Consider the following 20,947-nt stretch of genomic DNA (forward strand, 5'->3'; position numbering starts at 1 on the left):
ATATTCCGCGGTCTTTATCATTTTTCATTGATTTTTCTTAATAATTCGTTTTTAATTTTATTGATTTGCCTTCCTTGTTTATTTTAATTTGTATTACTCCTTTGATCTTCAACAACTAATGAAAAGGTGAATATTTTATTACCAAAGAACTTTCACGGAATTTTCTTCTTTTATTTCCTTTTTCTCTGTTTTAGGCTTTATGGTCTCGCTATCATATCCTTCTATGATAAATAGTCATAGTTTTTTTTATAAACAAAGTCATAGGAGTGATTGAGGGAAACTGAAACAATTTTTTCTTTTGAATAAAACTAAAAATAAATTATCTGTTCTCTTTATAATATGATGATGATGATGATGATAACTTTTGTTTTGGTGAAGGTGTGCGATATCAGCAGTATACACATTAATACATACCTAATTTCATATTGTAATACACACAAGTGGGGTACAATGCAAACCTTTTCTTTTTACTTTGACCGGTAAAATTTTCTAGAAATTTCAAAAGTGAAGCTAAAAATTATTTTAAAGTATTTGAAATAATAATAACAATAAGATCTAACTTAATTGACAATATTAATATAGTTAAACTGGATATTTTAATTTGAGTTTGAATTAAAATTTCAACGTTGTGTGTTTGTTACTTCGTTTACCGACAAAATAAATCTATACTTATGTATGAAAGGATACATGATTTTGGTATACTACCTTTTTTCAAATTATACCCTTAATTTGATCTCCCTAAAGCTTGTGGTTATATCTCATGGAGTTTTATTAAGAATTGCCTCACTGAATTGAAGCTTCCTAATCAGTTGATCACTCTTATTATGGATTGTATCCTTTATTATAAACGCCTAACTTGATGTGCTGACAGCTTAGCCCTAATCTCTCCCATTTTTCCCTCCTAATCAGGTATTAAATGCAAAGCTAATCTGCCAACCACCCATTAAATCCCAGCTGTTGTTTCCATGACCTTTCATGTAATTTTTTGATTCAAATTCTTCACCTCTCGGGAAACTGAACATCACTGCATTCATTCCCCAGATTCTCTCTCTCTCTCTCTCTCTCTCTCTCTCTCTCTCTCTCTCTCTCTCTCTCTCTCTCTCTCTCTCTCTCTCTCTCCCTCCCTCTCTCTCTCTCTCTCTCTCTCTCTCTCTCTCCCCATGAATCCCTTCTTCTCTCACTCTACATCAACGAAATCAGGCACACCTTTCCCACATCTCCTCTTTGTCACAATTGCCTCTCATCCTGTAACTTCTCCATTTTTTTGTGTATGATTCGTTTCAAGCGAAACTGAATGCCTCTTTGATGGCGTCTGTCAGTCACTACTTTCTCTTATGGTAATTGTCATAGGTTTGATTTCTTCTTCCTTTCACCATTTCTAATTTTAGGGTTTTTTGTATTTTATTTTTGGTTTTTGTTCTTCCTGGTTGTTGTGCAGGTGCAGGTAGAATCAGAGAAAAAAGGCTTTTGACCTTGACACTATGTAAGACACTAATTTCTTTTCTTAGTTTAAGTTTTTATTTGATTTTGTCAAAGTTTTGAATTTTTTGAAGAAACAACTATGGGTTGTTAAGGATTCATTTCAATTTATTATTTGTAAATGCATTCTTTATGATTTTGCTCTGGCTTAAGTTATATGACATATTTTTGAAAGTTGAATCAATGATATGTTGAAAATGTGACTTTGAAAATGATCGCAATATCTCAATTCCTCTGCTCTTTCCTTTGATTGATTCACATTACTATGATTTATCGTTCAAATTTCGTTTTTGATTGACTGTGATCTATCGTTCAAATTTCGTTTTTGATTTACTGTGATCTATCTTTAAAATTTCGTTTTTGATTTTTTTTGAAGGAAAATTTCGTTTTTGATTTTTGGATTCTAAGGAATAATCATTATCTTTTCGATAGTTTAGGAAAAAAATTGATTTTGAGTTTGATTTTATTTATCCACTAATATTTTCCTCATTTATTCTCTTCTGCTCATATCTAAAATCACTCTTTTTTTCTATTGCCCAGATCTTCATTTATGACAAGTTACAAACTTAATTCCTGTTGGTATATAAAACAAGAGGAAAGAAGAATTTTTCGAAGATGCAGTACTCTTTTATTTTTGCTTTTGTGTTATGTATATTGCTTTTGTCCCATTTCAGTTTATTTTTTATCTTTTGAACAATGAAATTAAACTTAATCTTATTTTTATTATCTATGCAGAATGTTTAAGGTGAACATGTGATGGATGCAAACATAAAGTCAATAAAATCTTGCGGAAAAGTTGACGGTATGCACATGTTAATATGGTTTATTTACATTCTTTAAATTAAAAATACATATACTATGATTTCAATTGTTATTATTCAAAGTTAAACAAAATCATACCTTAATTTTATATATGAAACTAAAACTGAATGTGGATTGTGTTGATTAATGAATGACATAGGTATTTACAAATTACAACCGAGACAGATGCGGAACAGGGGAAGGTGACAGTTTCAGTGAATATGGATCAATTTCTTATATGGTAGGCTTTGTGAATCAGTTTTTCCACTTACTTTTGCCTCCCCCACCTATTTGATATAATGCTTTTGTGAACTTTCACCTATAATTTGGCTTATATTCTGATTTGTGTGTTTTGGCTGCAGTGAGTGCTCAAATTTCGAGTTCTTATAAGAGGATAATGTATGTTGGTAAAATTAAGACTTCAAGATCACAGGTACATTTGAAAATGTTGATGATGATGAAACACTGAAACACGGTTTAGTGATGGTAATCACATTCCTTTCTTCCATGTGACTAGAGATTCTTCAAATTCTCATGTTGTTTTGTTCATGATTTGTTTCTTCATTAAAATTCATTTGGATCATCACACTGACACACCAATCGGTATATATGATATGCATGTTACCTTTTAGACATGTGGATTTGAGAAGAAGTTAGGCAATTTGGCAATCCTCTAATAATCTAGCTGCTAACTAACCAATGGTGGCTTTGCAGTAGACTCAAGAATCCTGCAGAATTCATCATCGCAAGCAACGATCGAGAGGCTGCATCTCATTTGCTTGGCTTAAAAGGTAGGTTCTTATTGGCTTCACTTTACCATGATATTGTTGCAAAACTCTAAGTGATTTTGTTGCAAGACTTAAGATAGTCAATTGTGATGCTCGTGCTTATGTTTCGTTATAATTTGTTTTTTTTAACTCTTAAAATTTCAATTGGGTTGGTTATCTAAAACATTAATGATATCTGAATACGATCCATCACTCTCATGTCACTGCTGTTGCTGAAATTTATATGGATAAGCGATCAACTGTGATGAAAACACAACATATTTTGATGCATGCCTTAAAAACCAAGATACAAATCATACCTAATGAGCAGCAAGTAATTGACAATCATAAGCTGTGTTGCAAATAGACTTAACAATGCGCAATCCGTAATTGAAAACAGACTTAACCATCTGCAGGCCAATTTTTATCGTTAAAAAAAAAAATACTTGATCAATGCTACATTGAATACAGAACAAAAATACTAACAAGTTGATTTTGTTAGTTTGATTTCTTAGGGAGCCATGCGCTTGCACTATTGAATGTAGGATCATATGACAATTATTAAGTAATTGCAGCACACCCTTCAATTTGTTAACATTGCTGGCTCTTCTATAGATACTCACACTATCGGTATCCTATGGGTTTATTGTCTTTAAATCAAACTATGGTTTAACTTAATTATGACAAAAGGAAATATGGTTTTATTTTTTCAGAGCATCTTTCTTTTAAGTCATTTTTATTCATTTTTTATAGGTCATTTTTTATCCTTATTCTCTTTTCCTATTTTCAATTCATCAATATTCTTTTTCTATTGTAGAACAAGATGAAAGTGACATTGCTGCTATAGAACTCAAGGTGGAGTTAATCTCAAGTGCAGCTTGATGTGTTTTTTTCTATTGTGACATTGTATATACAGATGTAAATGACAGTGGTGTAGTAATATAGTATTAGAATTATATATTTATATGTAAATGGCAGTGGTGTAGTAAATATAGTACTAGAATGTTGGAAAAATTAAGAAAGATGCACATTCTACAATACCACAACAATGAATGATTGTTAAGACTGCATAACGATTTTGTGTGTGCAACTCTTTGGGTTCATAAACTGCCATTATAGCACCAAAGCTTCTACCACCAAACATCCAAAAGATGAGTTCTGTAAGTGAAATTAGTTTATTGATAAGAAATATTAAATTGATTTTATTTCTAACTTCAATTTGATCATAATTAATAAGAATAGTTTTTGCTTGCAATTAAAAAAACTGATACTAAGTTGTTTAAGTTTTTTAAAGTAAAGCACTTAAATATGATTATGTTGAATTTCATTCAACTAATCCTTTCCTTTATTATAAAAACTTAACTTGCCATGTAACAGTCCGATTTTTCGCTAGATATATTTTATTATTTATTTATGTGTGTTCTATATGCTCTTATGTGATTAATTGCCTCTGTGTGTATTTTTGGTTGGGATTCGTAGAATTCGGTGTTAGAGGGGTATTTTGGTCATTTTGAGGGCAGGGGTAATTTTGTAATTTTGATGAAGGTTATTTTTAGTGCTTAGTGAGGGTGTTATTTTACTAAGTGTTGGAGAGTGGGGAAATTATTTAGTTTACCGTTAAGTGACCGTTAGTGTTGTATTTTACCGTTAAGTGAGTAGTAACATTTTGGGTTAGAATAGAAATGGGTTAGGCCCATTAAAACATTGTGAGATGAGCCCAATTGAGTAGAGATTATATAAACACTAATTGGTAGTGAAATTGGGGTCTTACAAACATTTCATTTCATTTCATTTCACAATTAGAGAGAGTTAGAGAGAAAAGTTCAAGAGGAGAAAAAGGGTTTTGAAGAGAAGGAACTAGAGAGGGCTAGGAGAGGCTAGAGAATCAAGGGTTGGAGCTAAAGTGAGGCACTAGCTAGTGATTGTGGAGAATTAAGGTAAGAGGGTTAGGCTTCACTCATAATTTCATAACTTTTCTCTTTTACCCATTTTCATGAAATTGATGAATTGATTTTAATTGATGTAAATTCGTGCATAATTGTTGTTGTTATGTTTGAGAACATGATTAGTATGATAATTGTGTTGTTGTTGTTGAATTTGTATGTCAAAATGAGTAGAAATGAGCATAGTATGTTTTTGGATGAAATTGATGAATTGTGAAGTTGTGGTTGATGAATTATGAATGAATTCATGCTCAATTGTTGTTGTTGATGATTTGAATCATGTTGTTGTTGATTTGATACATTGGGTATCATTAATTGTGAATTGGTGATGAGAATTGTTATGTTGTTGTTGAAAATGGTTGTTGTGAAAATTGGTTTTGATTAGAGAAGAAAACTTGTTGTTTTGAGAAAATGAATTTTCATAGGTTTGTATAACTTATTCAAATGCTACGAAACGTGTGAGTTTGATGTGTTGGAGCCTCGGGTTATGCCTCGGATCACTTTTGACATTGAAGGGTTTTAAACATCCGATTTTGGGGCGAAAACGGCATAAACCCGCGGCCGAAACGCGCGAAAACGCACGTTGCGGAGCGCTGAGCCTGAGCTAGGGCGCTAGGCGCCCACACTCAGAGATCCAGCGCCCAGCGCTGCACTCCTGGCGCCAGGCGCCCTGCACAGGGCAACGTACCCATTGTTCCGTGTTCGGGGGGTCGGGGGCAGTCGTGTAGGGGTCCGTAGCGACCGTTTGAAGGTGTTCTTGTACTGTTTTCACTTACTTTTCAATTGGAACATATTTGACTTTATTGAATGTTCGAATTTTCAAATGGTTTGAAACTTGGATTTGTGTCGTTTCGGTTTTTGGAAAAATGTTGAAAAGTGACCTTTTGTGAGCATAAGGGATTGCAAGCTTAGTCTACAAGTCATATAGGCTTAGGCAAGGCTTGTAAAGTCGGTGTTATGTCTTAATCATGTTTAACTTGACTTTTGGGTGGAATTGTGGAATACGTGAACTTGGGATTTTCTTAAACGAACATAGGCTAATTTTTGAATTAAGGTTTGATTTCTTGTAATTGGCCTAGGCTCTTGTTCATATGATTTTTAAAAGTAGTTGTGATTGGTTCCACCAAGTCTTAGCTTGTTTTGCTTGAAAATGAGAGTTTTTGTGAAAAATGATTAAGTGAGACGAACTTTGAGTTTTTATTGAATTTGTCGTGTTTGGCCGATGAATTGCTTATGTAATCTCTATTACACGCATATGTGACTTGTGAGAATACATGGCATAGGCAATTGAGCTTGTTTACTTGGTTTTGACTCAAATGTTCAATTAACTTAATGTTGTGATTTTGAGAGACGAACTTAACTAGAAATGACTTTTGAGAATTAATTGATGGTGAATCCTTTATGGAGAGTTATTATATGTTATGTGGAGATGATTGGTGGTGTATATTTGTGTGACAACTATATGTTGCTTGGGTTGTGGATGTTGTTGGCAATTGTATATATGTTATGTGGTGGTGAATTGTTGTTAATTGCATATATACAAGTTTGGTGATGATGATTATTGTTTGTGTGAACATATGCATTTGTAGTTGGGTCATATGTTCATGCATACATGACTGATGGTGGTGGATTTTATATCCAATTGAGGTGATTACGATGTTTTTGTTGCATCGAAGGTGACGACCTTGAGGTGTTTGGTACCACATGCATCTAGATGAGTCTAGAGACATTGCATAAACTGTTGGTGGATTGAATTGCATTAAGATGTGTTTTGATGGTTGATTATTGCTAATTGTACTTGCGGATTGAATTGTTAATTGTTGATTGACAAGGTGAGGTTGTGATATGTGTATGATACACTTGTGGATATGAACTTGATATAATGATATTGAATGATCTTGGATTGCTTATATGTTGTGAATATTGAGGAACTATGTATGAACTGTCATTCTTTATCCTTGATTATATCTTTCATTTTCAAAGTTCTTATTAATCTTATATGGATTATGATGATGTAATGCTAACCCTCAGTGGTTTACCACCTACCTTTCCGTATGGACGGGTAGATGGAGTGCAGGATGCTTAGTCTGTTTTGCTTGATGATGCCGAGGAGTGGAGTTCCTCTTTATTTGCAAGTGTCTAGATTAGGGCTCTGATCTAGGATAGTTCTTGCATGTTGCTTTATTGACTATGTATTTTGGAGTTGAGATATTGTTGTATTTGAGATATGGAGGATATATTTTTATTATATTGAGATTGGGAGTTGTTTATGGATTATATGTATATGTTCCGCTGCTATGTGATGTGACATGACCTTTATGCATGTATGTATTGTGGTTTATTCGAAGACGTAGCATCTATTTCTAGAATATGTTTGTATATTCGCGCGTTTTACCGCTTATTAGAAATAGGGTGTTACATGCCATGCTTGCAGTTAGCCCTAAATACTCCAAAATTTTCCTCCTAAGCCAACATTAATTTTGGTTTTTTAAACTGCTAACCACCCACTACACCTCAAATGCATTAAACATGGCCTTTCATGAACATCCTTCAACCAATCAGCTTCCTTTGATTACCGCTAATAACTGATGAAAATGGCAACAATACCACTGCGATCTCAAATGTTGTTTATCATAAAGTATTTCGTAATGTATAATGATTACAGTTTAACTCAATCAATGATTAGACTACCTTATTATTTTATATGTTATCATTGTTGTACAAGTGAATATGTTTAAATTTTATCATATCACTTCTATTTGTTACTATATGTTAATAATGTAGCGACTTGTTTGTTTAACTTCTGCTCGGTAGGACCCGTGCGATAGCACGGGTCAAGAGTCTAGTTAAGTCAATAAAAATCTATTGTGTGAAGTGGCAAGTGACATCAATCCTAGTAGAGGTATAGGACAAGGAGACCAATCCTAGTAGTGGCAAGAAAATCTATTATGCAAATTTCAAACATTCACACATGATAACTGATGTATAGTCAAAATGGTGAATGGAAACCAATGCTTTGTAGAAATGGTTCCTCACTTGTAACATCTAAGAAAATGTCTAATATTAGAGCCCAAGATAAATTTTTCAAAAATATGAACATCAATGAAATTTGAATACTTTACCGACCTTAAATACATCAATTACATTAAATATAATCAAATCACATAACATAAAACTTCTATTCTACGACACTAATTGTGATCCGGTAACAAATAAGCTCTACATTGAATTGTTGACGAGTAGTCCGGATATACTTCTCAACTTTCCAATGTCAAGCTAAACCTGAAAACATCACCCCCCAAACATAGTGAGCACAAAGACTCAGACACATGTCTAATGCATAGTTTCATTTCCATTCCTTTCATTCTTATACATGTAACTAGAGATTTGTCACTTGCAAAAATCAAAACTAGTATTCAACACAAGATTTATAATCATCCGATACAACACTCAATCTCGCAGACCGCAATCTAACAAAGGACTATAGCATTTTCAAACACTCTAATTGATACTAGAAAGGTAGTCAATTCAGAGTTTACCCTTCTTTAATCTAGTACTCCTAAAACTACCATCAATACCAATTGACTTAGATCCTATGAGTTGGGTTAATTCATGTACTTGACCTAGTTTTCTTATAATAATTAATAATTCATACGCATCATTCATTAGCAATACTAAAAGGTTTTTTTTTTTTTTTTACACAATACTAAAAGGTTTACTCCTTAATAAGATTAACAATTAATAATAATAATAATAACAATAATAATAATAATAATAATAATAATAATAATAATAATAATAATAATTATTTGGTCAAAAAATATATTAAAAATAAATTGCGGATGTTACATCACTTGTCATATTTCTCACATTATGTTTGAAGATAATTATTCTTCATTTTGCTGAAGCTAGCACCACCATAAGAGTCAACTCATCAACATTGTACAGTACTTAAGGGATACAACTCTTTTTATACCAATTTTTCATATTTACAAAATATAGTCACTTTTTTTTTAATTTTTTTTTTCTTAAAGGTCTGTTGAAGACTCATCACTGTTAAAATATAGTCACTTGGATTAACTCTTATCTCATTTAATCTCAGAAATTATATTGTCATTCATTAAGGCACTTCTACTTTATTTAATAAATATTAAACATTTCATGATTTTTTTTTAAATCTAGTCGAATCATTATAGAAAGAAAATCATTTCGGATGCAAAAATACCATGTTAGTTTTATGTAATGAACATGCTCCAAAGAAAATATAATTCTCGTGCAAGTTTGAATCCGCAATCCAATGAACATTTCACAACTTTTTCTGATGATATTGTAGCAAACCAGAACATCATTTTTTTTAAATGTGTAAAATAGTAAAAACTGAAAGGAAAGTAATTGATAATAATAATCATACACTAACAAGACTCTTGCCAAGAATTATATCATCTGTTGAGAAATCGGCCTCTTTGCGGAAAGTTCCTCTACCAAAGTCCAGGTTGTACGAATCTGTAAGACCTTCTACAAGCCCATAGTCAGGTTCTAACCCAAGCACACTCTTTGCCTTCTCCACTGATGCAAAGAAATGCTGCACAATTTTTTTTTAATAAAACATGTCAATGTGTATCATGATTTCACTAATGAAAGAAGAAAAAAATTCATACATTTTCTTATGCTGATTTTTCTATGTAGTAGGGGTGTCTAAAACAATATCACACGTGTTTTAATATTGGTTTAGACACACTTTTAGCCCTTGCAAATATAGCACCTTTTGCTTTTAGTTCATGTAGTTTTACTTTTAGTCATTGGTGTTTTGTTTTAATTTTGTTGTTACTTCACCTGATCGCGAAATGGAAATGACTTCTTTTTTCCAAAATCAAAGTCTTTCGGGTTGTAGTGAATGATTTCTGGTTCAGGGAACCCACCAGCCTGAAATGACCAAATAAACCAAAACTACTTTAGTAAAAAAAAAAACACTTGGTTCATAGTCAAAATACAAGACATTAGTATAAAAAACTTTTAACTTTGCACTATTTTCTGCTTGTAATCATAAATATGATATGGCATGCATTGCTTACCTTAGCACATGCTTTTGCTAATCCATCAAATGTGACATATTTGTCTCCTGAGATGTTGAATATCTGCTTGCTGGCCTTTTCATTTCCAAGAACCTTCACAAAAGCTGTCGCCAAATCCTGTCACAATTTAACCATTTTTAGTCAAAATCACATAATGCATAAACTTACCTACTATCATGTTAATTTCATTTATAGAAGATCATTTATTAATCTTCAAAAGCAACCTAGAAGGCAAGCATTTACAAAGTTCCTATTGATAAAAAAGTGATCAATGCATCTGAAGCGTGACCAAAGTGAACTGCTACAAAATCAGCAGTATCAGAGGACTGTCTACAAGACTACAACTTATAAACACATTTTCATATCATATCTCATCCAATGTAGGGCTTCTCAACATGTACAATCTTTCTCATTCCAAGTCTTCAAATCACAAAATTGAACATACTATATGATCTGCTAAAGAACTGTAACATCTAAAGGTTCATTACATTCATACCTTTTTTTTTTTTTTTTTTTTTTTGAAAGATTACATTCATACCTTAACATGGCCAAGTTGTGTTATCTGTATTCCTGAGCCGGGAATAGGAATTGGGCGACCTGCTTTCAATCTGTGGAAAAACCACTCTTCAACAGGGTTGTAATTCAACGGTCCATAGATATAAACTGGCCTTATAGAAGTCCAATTAACATCCTTTGATTGCAACAAACTTTCTGTTTCAAGCTTTCCCTTGTGCCTGCTCTTAGGGTCAACTGCATCAATCTATCAACAAGAACCAGAGATAAAATATAAACAAAACTAATAAAGGTGACAGAATTCTACAAAGAAACATTTATAAAATTGACATAATTCTAGTAAAACAAAATATAATATGGATTACTACATGCCTCAAACAATTGCATCATGGCAAGACACAACATATTTCTAAAATAATAAAGTGTAAATTAAACTGACCTCGGCGTGAGGTAATAAATCAGACTTGAGATAGACACCAGCAGAAGAGCAGTAAATAAACCTGACATTTAGAACCAACATTTAATTATAAACAAAATGGAGAGTGTAAAATCTTTACAATGACAGTGTATATTAAGTATCTCCTAAAAATTTGTTTTCTTATTTGTGTAATCAAAGTCATTCTTAAACATAATTAACTCATCGCTTGTTAACGAATAGACCAATGACAATTGCATTTATAGTTGAAATTGATTTATAGAATACATCAAAAAAAAAACTATTGCTACAGCTTACTGTTCCAGATTAGGCAGAGCATCCAATATGGGCTCAACTTCTTCTGCCTCTCGTCCTGAAACGTATGCCAAATAAAATCATTGAATTTGAAGAGAGATACATATCATGAAAAATCACAATTCATAATATGAAGAGTAAGAAATGGTTGGTATTCAGTACAGAAGGTGTGAAAAGTAAGAATGTAAATACCATTAATGTCATAAACAACATCAAATCCTTCTGCTGAGAGACTAGATTTTACAAAATCATAGTCCTTCCTGTCTCCTTTCAAATGCAAGATCTATGAAATAAATATAAATATAAATATAAATTACATTACATTACACAAATAATGAATGATCCAGCTTTGATGTTTACATTTACAATTAGCATACCTTGGAAGAAAAATCAGCAAAGTCAGTGTCTGATTCACCTGGCAATTGTTGAGTGATAGGTGCTTTTCCTCTTGTAAATAAAGTTACCTATCAAATTTACAAGTTATTTTCCTACACCTTCAAAAATACATTATTTATTTCCGGTTAGAGTCAAATGAGTAATAAATCGTATATACCTGGTGACCTTCTTTGACAAGTTGCCTAGACAAAAACACACCAATGAATCTAGTACCTCCCATTATGAGGATTTTCTTGGTGCTTGATGCTGAGACAATTAAAGACCCTTTTGGTTGCCATGTTTTTCTTTTCAACTGTAACCAAAATCAATTAGCATGTTAAAAAATCTTGCATTTCGAGAGTATATAGAGTCTAGTCAGCTCAACAAGACAAATACAAGAATTGATCAAGCAACGTCTATGTAGCATCAACACTTCAGGCACCGACATTTGTTATGTTAAATTATTTCATTATCTCAAATCAAATTATTAACGGTGTTGAGTATTTTGTCCGGTGTCCGTGTATGTGAGAAACATTACTTAATATTATTCCTCCTATGCATGAAATGAAAGTGATTATGATGTGTATATAGGGAGAGTGAAAAGAGTGTAGAACCTGAATTTGAGTTTGAAGTCTTGCTCCATTGAAATCAGAAAGAGAAGAAGCTAAAGGAGGGAAAGATAGTTGACTCTGTTGGAGTGCCACCAATCTTGCCATGTTTGGTTGTGAGGTGTGTATAGGATGAAATTAATTATGAAGTTTGAAGTGTGTTTCATTTCCTCTTATTATGTTGCGATAAGACTAGGACTTACCTCCACCTCAATTCCCTTCAATCCACAGCCTTTCATTTCCCTCCTTCTTTTAACACTTTTTTTTTTTTTTTAAGAATAATAATTAAATTCATTTATTTATTATAAGATAAAATGATTGCACCATCCATCTAATGTGGGGAAAATTCATGCTTCAGATTGTGGAGCTATAATAAAATAAGGACATACACACAAATTGATGGCTAAGATAATGTCACAGGACTATGTACATCAGAAATTTAGAAAGGAAAGGGTTATTTTGATTTTCTCGGTGTTGAGAAGCAAAAAATATTTGGGTTAATTATATATAATTTGGGTACCCATGTTTTTACTCATTTACGAAATTGTTTCCCTCATTTTAAAACCACCGGTCTAGCTTCATCTATAAGATTTTTGTACTTAAAAATGGTGAAACAAATTTTTTATTTGATTTTCTTGTATTTTTTTAGTGGTGGTTTTCTTGTATCTTGATGAGCCTTGATCACTCCACAATATCAAGTCTTATGTAATGTTGTTTAAAATATGTCAAATGACCTATTTTATGCACAAAAATCTGATGGAGAGCCCAAAATTCAATAATTTTAAAATGAAAGGACAATTTCGTCAACGGATGATAATAGAGTACAAAAATTGTAATTAAGCTAAAGTGTGTTGGCAGCCTACTTCAGAAAGGAATCAAGTATTTGATTTTTACAACCTTACCTTTACTCATTCACCCGTCGGTTCTTTTCGATTTTGTTTTTCGACACATTTATCCTCATTCCTTTTTTCGAGCTTTTAGTAAAAAAATGTTAAAAAGAATGTTCTTCTTTACGTAATTTTGCATATGTATTATTTTTACACTCATTTTCTTTTTCTATTTGTTTCTCACTTCATCAACCAGGTGGTGCTGGAAGTGTGAAAAAAGAAGGGAAAAACATTCACGTTTTAACGTGTGCATGGTTATGTTGATCAGCAATATGTTTGACAGAGAGGGATCGAATGACAAAGTAAATTAGTCTCATGATGAGAAGAGTTTTATTTAAGTAATACGACAATTGTATAATTTTATTAATTTAATAATGGATACGGATTTATGCGAATCCGGATACTTAAAAAATGTTTAATTTATTTTATATGTGTTAATAATTTCACTAAATCCAGTCAATTTCATCTTTCTGTGTATCTATTAATTCACAGGTACTTAGAATATGTTTTTTTACTCTATTCGTGTGTACCTATTAAGATATTTGTCTCATACCGATCTTTGGTAAATTTTATTTGCGAATACTACGTATACAAAATTTTGGTCTTCTTTGCTTAGATGTCAAACTCGGACAACGCCGTGTAAATACACTAATTTAAAAATTAAAAGTAAGTTTTATCTCTAATTTAACAATACTTCATAGTACGTTTTTCTTACAATATGAAATTATCAGAGTCTCTTTCCCTTGAGAATCAGAGGGTTTAAATTGTGTTAAATAAACTTTTTCTTTTCTTTTTGTAAAAACAATGTGATCAAAAACAAGCTTAAGGATAAAGAGATAAATTAAGAGAGAGACACGAAGTTTTATATTGTTTCACCCCTACAATTTTGTATATATTCCTTAGAATAATAGTATAGTCATTGCATTAACTTATAATGTTGTTAGAGAAATTCATCACGATTTTGTCTTGTTGAGGAAGCTGTCTCTACAATCTTGTACTATTTCAAAAATTGTTGCACATAACTTGTGCGATTGTACATTGGGTACCATTTGTTGGTTGTCTATATATTTGAATTTTGAACTTATGGAGAGAAAGCTTTAAAGGATAACACATATGTTCAGTAGAGGATAAGCTTACATAGGATTCAAGACTTGGCCTTCGTTAAGATTACTTCTTCAAGTGGATAAAAGTACTGGTCATAAGAGGGTGAGCTACCAGAGAGGGACAAATTATTAGTCTTGTATGATCTTGCATCAGAGGATGAAGAATAGTTGAAATATTGTGGAGAGAATCGGCCAGAAATCTCTTTAGCATTATCGTGGTAATGTCTATTATGTCTGAGGATTCCTCTCCATGTCTTCCTCTAGAAGTGGAGACTATTTTGTCTTCTTTTCTTCATTCCGTTGTAGAAGAAATACTTAACGAACAACAAATGACGAGACTCGATGAAAGAGCTTAGATCAATCAAGTGTTGTCGAACTCGCCAATCAAAATCTATTTTTCACTGATCTTGCTAAAGAAGCAATAAGAAGACGACGAGTCAACTGATTAAGATTCTATGATCCCAACTTGTAAATTTATGAAAACTCATTTATTTTGTAAAGATAAATGATAGAGAATGATATAGAACATTACGAAACTTTTAAGATGTGGAGAATCTTTTAGAACTTTTAAGAATACCACGTCATAATAATTAGAAACGACTTAATATCTCTATAACTTTATAGTTACACTAGATATTAGTATCTCTAGATAATTCTTATAATTAAATAGTATCTAAATTTTTATATGCGGAGTCTTACTAGTGTAGTAAATAAGGCTCATCACCATGTGTTTTGGATATTCAAGAATTTAAGCAAATTAGAGAATTTCTCAATAATTTAAGCATTCAAACAATAACAATTTTCTTCAAGAATTTAAGCATTCAAACAATAACAATTTTCTTCCTTTTGTTCTTGAGCCAAAAGACTTTTTGAGATGCAATGAAAATCTGTTATATTTTCTTTTCATCCTTTTGTATGTCGCATCTCTGTTATATTTTAGTTTGCATGATTTTTTTTTTACTTACAATTATTTAGTAGCAATTTTATCTCTTTTATACGATTTCTAGTTTGGATCTACTTAGTACAGTTAACTGTGTGTGTCTTATTTCAGTTGATTGATGCATAATGTATATATGGGTCGGGTTTGAACCCTTTGGATTGAACTTATGAAAATTAGCTTACTCGAACAATATATTATTTATTTGTATATATTTTCGTATACTTTTACATGGGTATAAAATTAGTTTATGCAAATAAATAAGTTTTTATATTAATTTATAAGTTCTGACTAACAAATCATAAGTTGTTTTTTTCATAAACTAACTTAATAAACTTATGAATAATAAATAAAAACATATTTTTTTTCATAAATTGTTATACATAAACTCAAAATAAGTTGAATCCAAACGGATCTTAGTATCATTAGACTACTTTTTTTTTAAAAGAATGGTTTGTTGAATTAATTTTTCTTTTTGATTTTTTTTTTTATTTTGATTTAATATAAATAAATAACTCTTTTTTTAAAGAAAAAAGTCCATGTTTATACATGACTGGGTGCGTGGGTGGGCAATGGTGTGAAGCGAAGGAAGTGATGGAAATGTTAGGAGTCGTCGAATGATAAAGTAATAATTTTTCATTTTAGTAAGAGATGTTGCAGTGCATTTTTCTTCTCTCCGATTCCGGGTCAGTTCAGTTAACCCTTCTTTCCTTTTCTTCAATTCCCAATTTTCAATTTAATCAATTTAATCGATCTTGATTCATTCAGAGAGGTAATTCTAGAGAAACAACTCACTGGTCACCGTGTTGATCGCTCCATTTGTAACTGGTTTTGGGATCAACCTCATTCCTTCAAGCAACAACCCCTTATTGCTTCACCAACACATTATCTTTTCCAAGTTTTTCGCGATGGAATCACTTTTTTGGCATGTACTCAAGTTGAAATGCCACCTTTGATGGCCATTGAGGTAATAATACATGCCATGATTTGCAATTCATAGGAATCAATGTTATGTTTTTCTTTTAACCATTCAATTCATTTTTAGTTCCTTTGTAGGGTAGCTGATGTAATCAATGATTATCTTGGCGGATTGAATGAAGATTCCATCAAAGACAACTTTGTTATTGTTTATGAGGTGAGCTATTTCTATTCTATGCAAATCATTGTATGTAACAACTAACAACATATGATTATTGGGTTGGTGTCAGCAATGATACACATTGGACCCTGCGGTATTGTGTAGGTGTCACACACTGATACGTGTCGGTGCAATGGTCGTTGGTACTGAAAGTTCAACAAAGACAGTTAAATAATACAACTGGAGAATTCTATCACTAAGTTTTTTTTTTTTTTTTTGTGAATATTCTCTGCTTTATTTGATTGCTATGCTATGTGCTTTCATATATAGCACTTGTTCGTAACAGCATAGGAGGCCGAATCTAATAACATAATTGTTATAGAGGAAAAACCAAATAAATGATGAAAACGGTTTTATTGTAGTTCAACGAGTCTTGTAGTCATTGTGCCATTTGGGCTTGACTTTGTTTCTTTTGGATTGATCGTAGTATAGGCCTATCTGTCATCTCCTCCTCATAACTTTGCTCAAAGTCCAAGTATTTGTCCACAACAATAACAATCGGGCACCAGTCTCACCTTCAATCTGAAGTTTCGATGCTACATACCTTTCTTCTACTTTTGACTCTTTGCCCTTGTAACGTTTGCTCTGAAAATGTTGCCTGAGTGCTGTCAGGCTTTTCTAAACCCCACTTTGATTTGTTGTTTTGTTTAGGCGTGAAGTTAATCTGTTTGTTTTTGTTAATGTAGCTGTTGGATGAGATGATAGACAATGGCTTTCCACTAACTACAGAACCTAATATCCTGCAAGAGATGATAGCTCCGCCAAATATTGTTAGCAAAGTCTTGAGCGTTGTGACTGGCAACAGCTCGAATGTGAGCGACACGCTTCCAGGCAGTACAGCATCTTGTGTTCCCTGGAGAACAGCCGACCCTAAGTATGCCAATAATGAAGTTTATGTAGATCTTGTAGAACAAATGGATGCAACAATAAACAGGTATATAAGCTCAAATATGTTATCTTTCACTTCTTAACTTTGATAATTTTATGGGCGATTCATTTATTTTTATTATGGTCTTATTTTTAAAAATATCTGGTGAAACTTTTAAAGTTAAAAACTTCAAATTTAGAGTCTAAGACAACATGCGACAGAAAGAGATTATGTGTTCGACTTCGGTTCCTTTTCAAGGAGGCATTATTATAAATCCTACCTATGTTAGTCCTGCTATGCATAGCAGGTCCCAAGCTCGGATATAAGGAGATAGTTGTGTTAGGGAGTCGACACTCAATGTATAACTTAGTCAAATCCTTACGGCATGAATCAAATACGTAATAGCCGACCCTACTCAGTGGGATAAAGCTTTGTTGTTGTTGTTGTTGTAGTAAAGTTGAAAACTATTTCTCTGATTGGTTACTGTATAACCTGCTGGTATTTTTGCACCTCTAATCTGGGTTGGCACTAACTCAATCTTATTTTTATTGAATTGAAGTTCCTTATGTCCTTAACTTATACACATTAAATTTATAGTAAAGCATCTTAGGCAAAGCCGTAGCCAGCTGAAATCATTCATATATGTTGTTATTATGTTTGATAAATGGCAAGGTACACAGCGGAGATGTACCAACCAAAGAGTAGGGGGATAACTAAAATTGACATTGACTTTTTAATTAATGTTTTTTAATTAACACAACTTCATTTCTAGTAAAGGAAAGAGTTAAAGAAACCGTGATATTTAGTTTCTTTTCTTTCATCTCTCTTTCATTTTTTCTATTTCCTTTTGCTGACTTACTGAACAGGATATTACTGATTTTTCAAAGCTTGAACTTGTGAAACCTTATATCTGCTGAAATTTTATGAAGTATTGTCTTGACTCTTAAGACTTTGCCTTAGTAGTCTGTATTTATGCACCATTTCTTTCAACTTCTTTCATACTTGTTGCTAAAAATTTGGTTCATTCAGGGATGGTACTCTGGTGAAGTGTGAGATTAATGGTGAAGTTCAAGTAAATTCCCACATCACTGGTCTACCTGATTTAACTCTTTCATTTGCGAATCCTTCAATCCTTGATGATGTGAGGTTCCACCCTTGTGTTAGATTTCGGCCTTGGGAATCCAATCAAATTCTTTCATTTGTGCCTCCTGATGGACAATTTAAGCTAATGAATTACAGGTATTGTGTCCAGCTATGTCTGATGTCCTAATTAGGATTTGAAACCGTTATTTGGGAAGTCATATTGTATCTGTGAGTGTTAAAATCTGTTTCATGGTATTCCCAAATTTTTATTTTCTTAAAATTCTGGGCATTTCACTTTGTTTTTCAGAGTTAGAAAATTGAAGAGCACCCCAATATATGTAAAGCCACAGTTGACTTCAGATGGTGGGACATGCCGTCTTAATGTAATGGTTGGCATGAGAAATGATCCTGGAAAGACAGTTGATTCCATTAGCGTTCAGTTTCAGCTTCCTCCTTGCATCTTATCAGCTGATCTGACTTCAACTCATGGAACAGTTAACATTCTTTCTAACAAGGTACTTACTTAATAAACAGGAATATCTCTGCTTGTATTTTTATCTGTTGTTGAAACCATCAAGTCTAAATAGTCAGATGAAATTCTTTGTTCTGTTTTCACAATGTAATTTGAAGCTTCCTTTACATCGTGATCTATCAGACATGCACTTGGTCCATTGGCCGGATCCCAAAGGATAAAGCCCCCTCAATGTCTGGAACATTAGTGCTTGAGACTGGAATGGAACGTCTTCATGTCTTTCCCACATTTCAAGTGGATTTTAGGATCATGGGTGTCGCTCTCTCTGGTCTGCAAATAGACAAACTGGATCTGAAGACTGTACCCTACCGTTTCTACAAAGGTTTTCGAGCTCTTACCCGAGCAGGTGAATTTGAAGTCAGGTCATAATTTTGCATTACCATTAAGTCATCTGAAACTTGTCTTGATTCTGTACATGAGATTTGGTTGCATGTACATGGCTGGTTCAATTTATTATGTAAGTTGATGTATTTTTATCCTGGTTTCAAAGTACTTTAGTAGTGAGTGAAACGGTTTTCTGAGAGTCTTGCCACTTGTATTTTGAATCTAAAATGTTTCCATTAAATATTGGCATTCATGAGAAAGAACGATTTTTTGGCTTCCAATGCAAGTTAATTTTAAACATAAAACACCATCAGTTGTGGGTATGCAGAACTTCGATTGTTCGGACTCCAAGTGGGTCAAAGATCATATGAATACGGATGAATTCACATGATGCTAATACGGTACATAAAAGCAAATAATCAATTGATTAAAGCTGAAAAGAGACAATCTAATGAAAAATGAGCTTCTATAATGACCATCGCATATTAATCTTGCAAGTTGTTATGCTTATAACAAAACTGGTCAAGAATAGAAGGTGAATGAATGAATGAATTTTTTTCATCACCATCTCAATCCAAACTTTGCTGCATTTGTACAGTTAGTCAAGCTGACTTCAACTGCTACCATCATTAACAACGGCAGTTGAATTAAGACAAATGCAACTAACTCAACTGACTCAAAAAAACAGACAAGAACACACCCTTTTGATTTTCAACATTCTAGTTCTAACGAACAACCTTATTTGCTCGAAACGAAGCCATGACTTGACGAAGTTCACTCTCCTCTTCTTGAAACACATTTTCTGGCACTTGTAATCTCAACTCATACAGTTGATTGTTTTCAACTCCTAGAACAGACAGGTACCTCCTATCCCATTCCAAACGCACCACCCTATCTTGTGGCATAACAGCAAGCTCGTTGTTACTAGCATATGACTTTATGTTCGCCTAGCAACACAAACAACACACACAATCAATCAATCAATCATTTAATGTCATTTTGCAACAAGTAGCGCTAGACTACAATGTATGATTCCATTACCATATAAAAGACACCCCTCAAATTACCGTAAGTTTTGCAAGAACAGAGTTAACGTGATTAACCACAATTTTTCTGATAAATGTAAACGAACCTCAACTTGATAGTACAATTTGCCATCATCAGCAACTCTCTCAGAGGTGGAAAGAATATTAGATTCACGTTTAACACCAAGCCTAGTGGACATAAACTCAGTAAGATACTGATCAAGAACTTTCTTCCCAGCTTGTTGAGGCGAACCCAAGTCTTGAACAGTCTTGAATTTCGAAGAAGAAGGCGAAGAAACTTCGACCGACATATTTTCATCAAGAATATAAGGATCCCTGAAGAAAATATCAGCACCAGCACCTCTTACTTGAATCCAATTTGATGGATAGTTGAATGAATAACCATCAAATGTATCAACATATTCACGAAACACACGAGGTTGTTGTGCTAATGCTGTACCAATGTCGGAGAGAATGTAAGTTGATAAGATTAATGACATTGCTTTTCTTCTAGGAACTGCAAAAGCTGCTTTAATCTGATTATATATTAGCAGAGACAAAAATCAAAGATTTAGTAAATAAAATAAAATAAAATAAAATAATTGTGACAGAGGAGAAAGCTCATGAAATGGAATTTACCGAATTGGGTGTGGGAGAAATGGAGCAGCGAGGGGAATGGAAGTGAAATGGTGACATGGGTCGGGCTAGAAAACCCGTTGTTGTGATTGTATTGGCCATTGCCGATGCGACTCACACAGCAAA

At 32.9% G+C, this 20,947-nt stretch overlaps 3 protein-coding genes and 2 long non-coding RNA genes across 7 annotated transcripts; 3 read left to right on the plus strand and 2 right to left on the minus strand.

The window, feature by feature from the left end:
- The first annotated feature begins 2,018 nt into the window (after positions 1-2,018).
- On the plus strand, positions 2,019-4,116 carry LOC146911279 (uncharacterized). Its single transcript, XR_015018282.1, has 5 exons — positions 2,019-2,281; positions 2,441-2,521; positions 2,643-2,766; positions 2,995-3,071; positions 3,865-4,116. It is a non-coding gene; the product is annotated as an uncharacterized LOC146911279 (long non-coding RNA).
- Positions 4,117-4,905: 789 nt separating this feature from the next.
- Positions 4,906-7,359, plus strand: LOC146911280 (uncharacterized). Its single transcript, XR_015019705.1, has 2 exons — positions 4,906-4,984; positions 7,057-7,359. It is a non-coding gene; the product is annotated as an uncharacterized LOC146911280 (long non-coding RNA).
- Positions 7,360-8,026: 667 nt separating this feature from the next.
- Positions 8,027-12,434, minus strand: CRB (chloroplast RNA binding protein). 3 transcript variants are annotated; one of them, XM_085723617.1, is made up of 11 exons: positions 12,295-12,434; positions 11,859-11,993; positions 11,683-11,769; positions 11,498-11,588; positions 11,309-11,363; positions 11,015-11,075; positions 10,601-10,822; positions 10,063-10,179; positions 9,824-9,913; positions 9,402-9,572; positions 8,027-8,272 (listed from the first exon to the last, which is right to left on the minus strand). In XM_085723617.1, exons 1-11 carry the CDS (start codon positions 12,394-12,396, stop codon positions 8,267-8,269), a joined length of 1,137 nt encoding a protein of 378 aa, XP_085579743.1. In that variant the 5' UTR covers positions 12,397-12,434; the 3' UTR covers positions 8,027-8,266. The 3 variants fall into 3 exon arrangements, with proteins under 3 accessions (XP_085579743.1, XP_085579744.1, XP_085579742.1); XM_085723618.1 differs by lacking the exon at positions 8,027-8,272 and adding an exon at positions 9,271-9,361 and having other exon boundaries at positions 9,393-9,572; XM_085723616.1 differs by lacking the exon at positions 8,027-8,272 and having other exon boundaries at positions 9,271-9,572.
- Positions 12,435-15,766: 3,332 nt separating this feature from the next.
- On the plus strand, positions 15,767-19,420 carry ZIP4 (Clathrin adaptor complexes medium subunit family protein). Its single transcript, XM_085723615.1, has 7 exons — positions 15,767-15,901; positions 15,984-16,182; positions 16,261-16,350; positions 17,040-17,287; positions 18,251-18,460; positions 18,612-18,819; positions 18,960-19,420. Exons 1-7 carry the CDS (start codon positions 15,867-15,869, stop codon positions 19,203-19,205), a joined length of 1,236 nt encoding a protein of 411 aa, XP_085579741.1. The 5' UTR covers positions 15,767-15,866; the 3' UTR covers positions 19,206-19,420.
- A 189-nt stretch (positions 19,421-19,609) lies between these two features.
- Positions 19,610-20,947, minus strand: PPD1 (Photosystem II reaction center PsbP family protein). Its single transcript, XM_085723619.1, has 3 exons — positions 20,825-20,947; positions 20,293-20,721; positions 19,610-20,107 (listed from the first exon to the last, which is right to left on the minus strand). The coding sequence occupies exons 1-3, from the start codon at positions 20,921-20,923 to the stop codon at positions 19,886-19,888; spliced, it is 750 nt and encodes a 249-aa protein (XP_085579745.1). The 5' UTR covers positions 20,924-20,947; the 3' UTR covers positions 19,610-19,885.

The sequence above is a fragment of the Medicago sativa genome, chromosome 7, assembly GCF_051527215.1.
Source record: "Medicago sativa cultivar Bolivia chromosome 7, Bolivia_mono, whole genome shotgun sequence".
NCBI lineage: Eukaryota > Viridiplantae > Streptophyta > Magnoliopsida > Fabales > Fabaceae > Medicago > Medicago sativa.

Coding starts and splice junctions, on each gene's coding strand:
- CRB (XM_085723617.1), bottom strand. CDS start 12,396: ATGGCAAGATTGGTGGCACTCCAACAGAGTCAACTATCTTTCCCTCCT. Junction 11,364..11,497: donor TGTTGTTTATGACATTAATG/GTATTTACATTC, acceptor CATACGTTTCAG/GACGAGAGGCAGAAGAAGTT. Junction 9,914..10,062: donor TAGCAAAAGCATGTGCTAAG/GTAAGCAATGCA, acceptor TGGTCATTTCAG/GCTGGTGGGTTCCCTGAACC.
- ZIP4 (XM_085723615.1), top strand. CDS start 15,867: ATGTTGCAGTGCATTTTTCTTCTCTCCGATTCCGG. Junction 16,183..16,260: donor CACCTTTGATGGCCATTGAG/GTAATAATACAT, acceptor ATTCATTTTTAG/TTCCTTTGTAGGGTAGCTGA. Junction 18,461..18,611: donor TTTAAGCTAATGAATTACAG/GTATTGTGTCCA, acceptor TTTGTTTTTCAG/AGTTAGAAAATTGAAGAGCA.
- PPD1 (XM_085723619.1), bottom strand. CDS start 20,923: ATGGCCAATACAATCACAACAACGGGTTTTCTAGCCCGACCCATGTCA. Junction 20,722..20,824: donor TTTCTCCCACACCCAATTCG/GTAAATTCCATT, acceptor ATATATAATCAG/ATTAAAGCAGCTTTTGCAGT. Junction 20,108..20,292: donor AATTGTACTATCAAGTTGAG/GTTCGTTTACAT, acceptor TTGTGTTGCTAG/GCGAACATAAAGTCATATGC.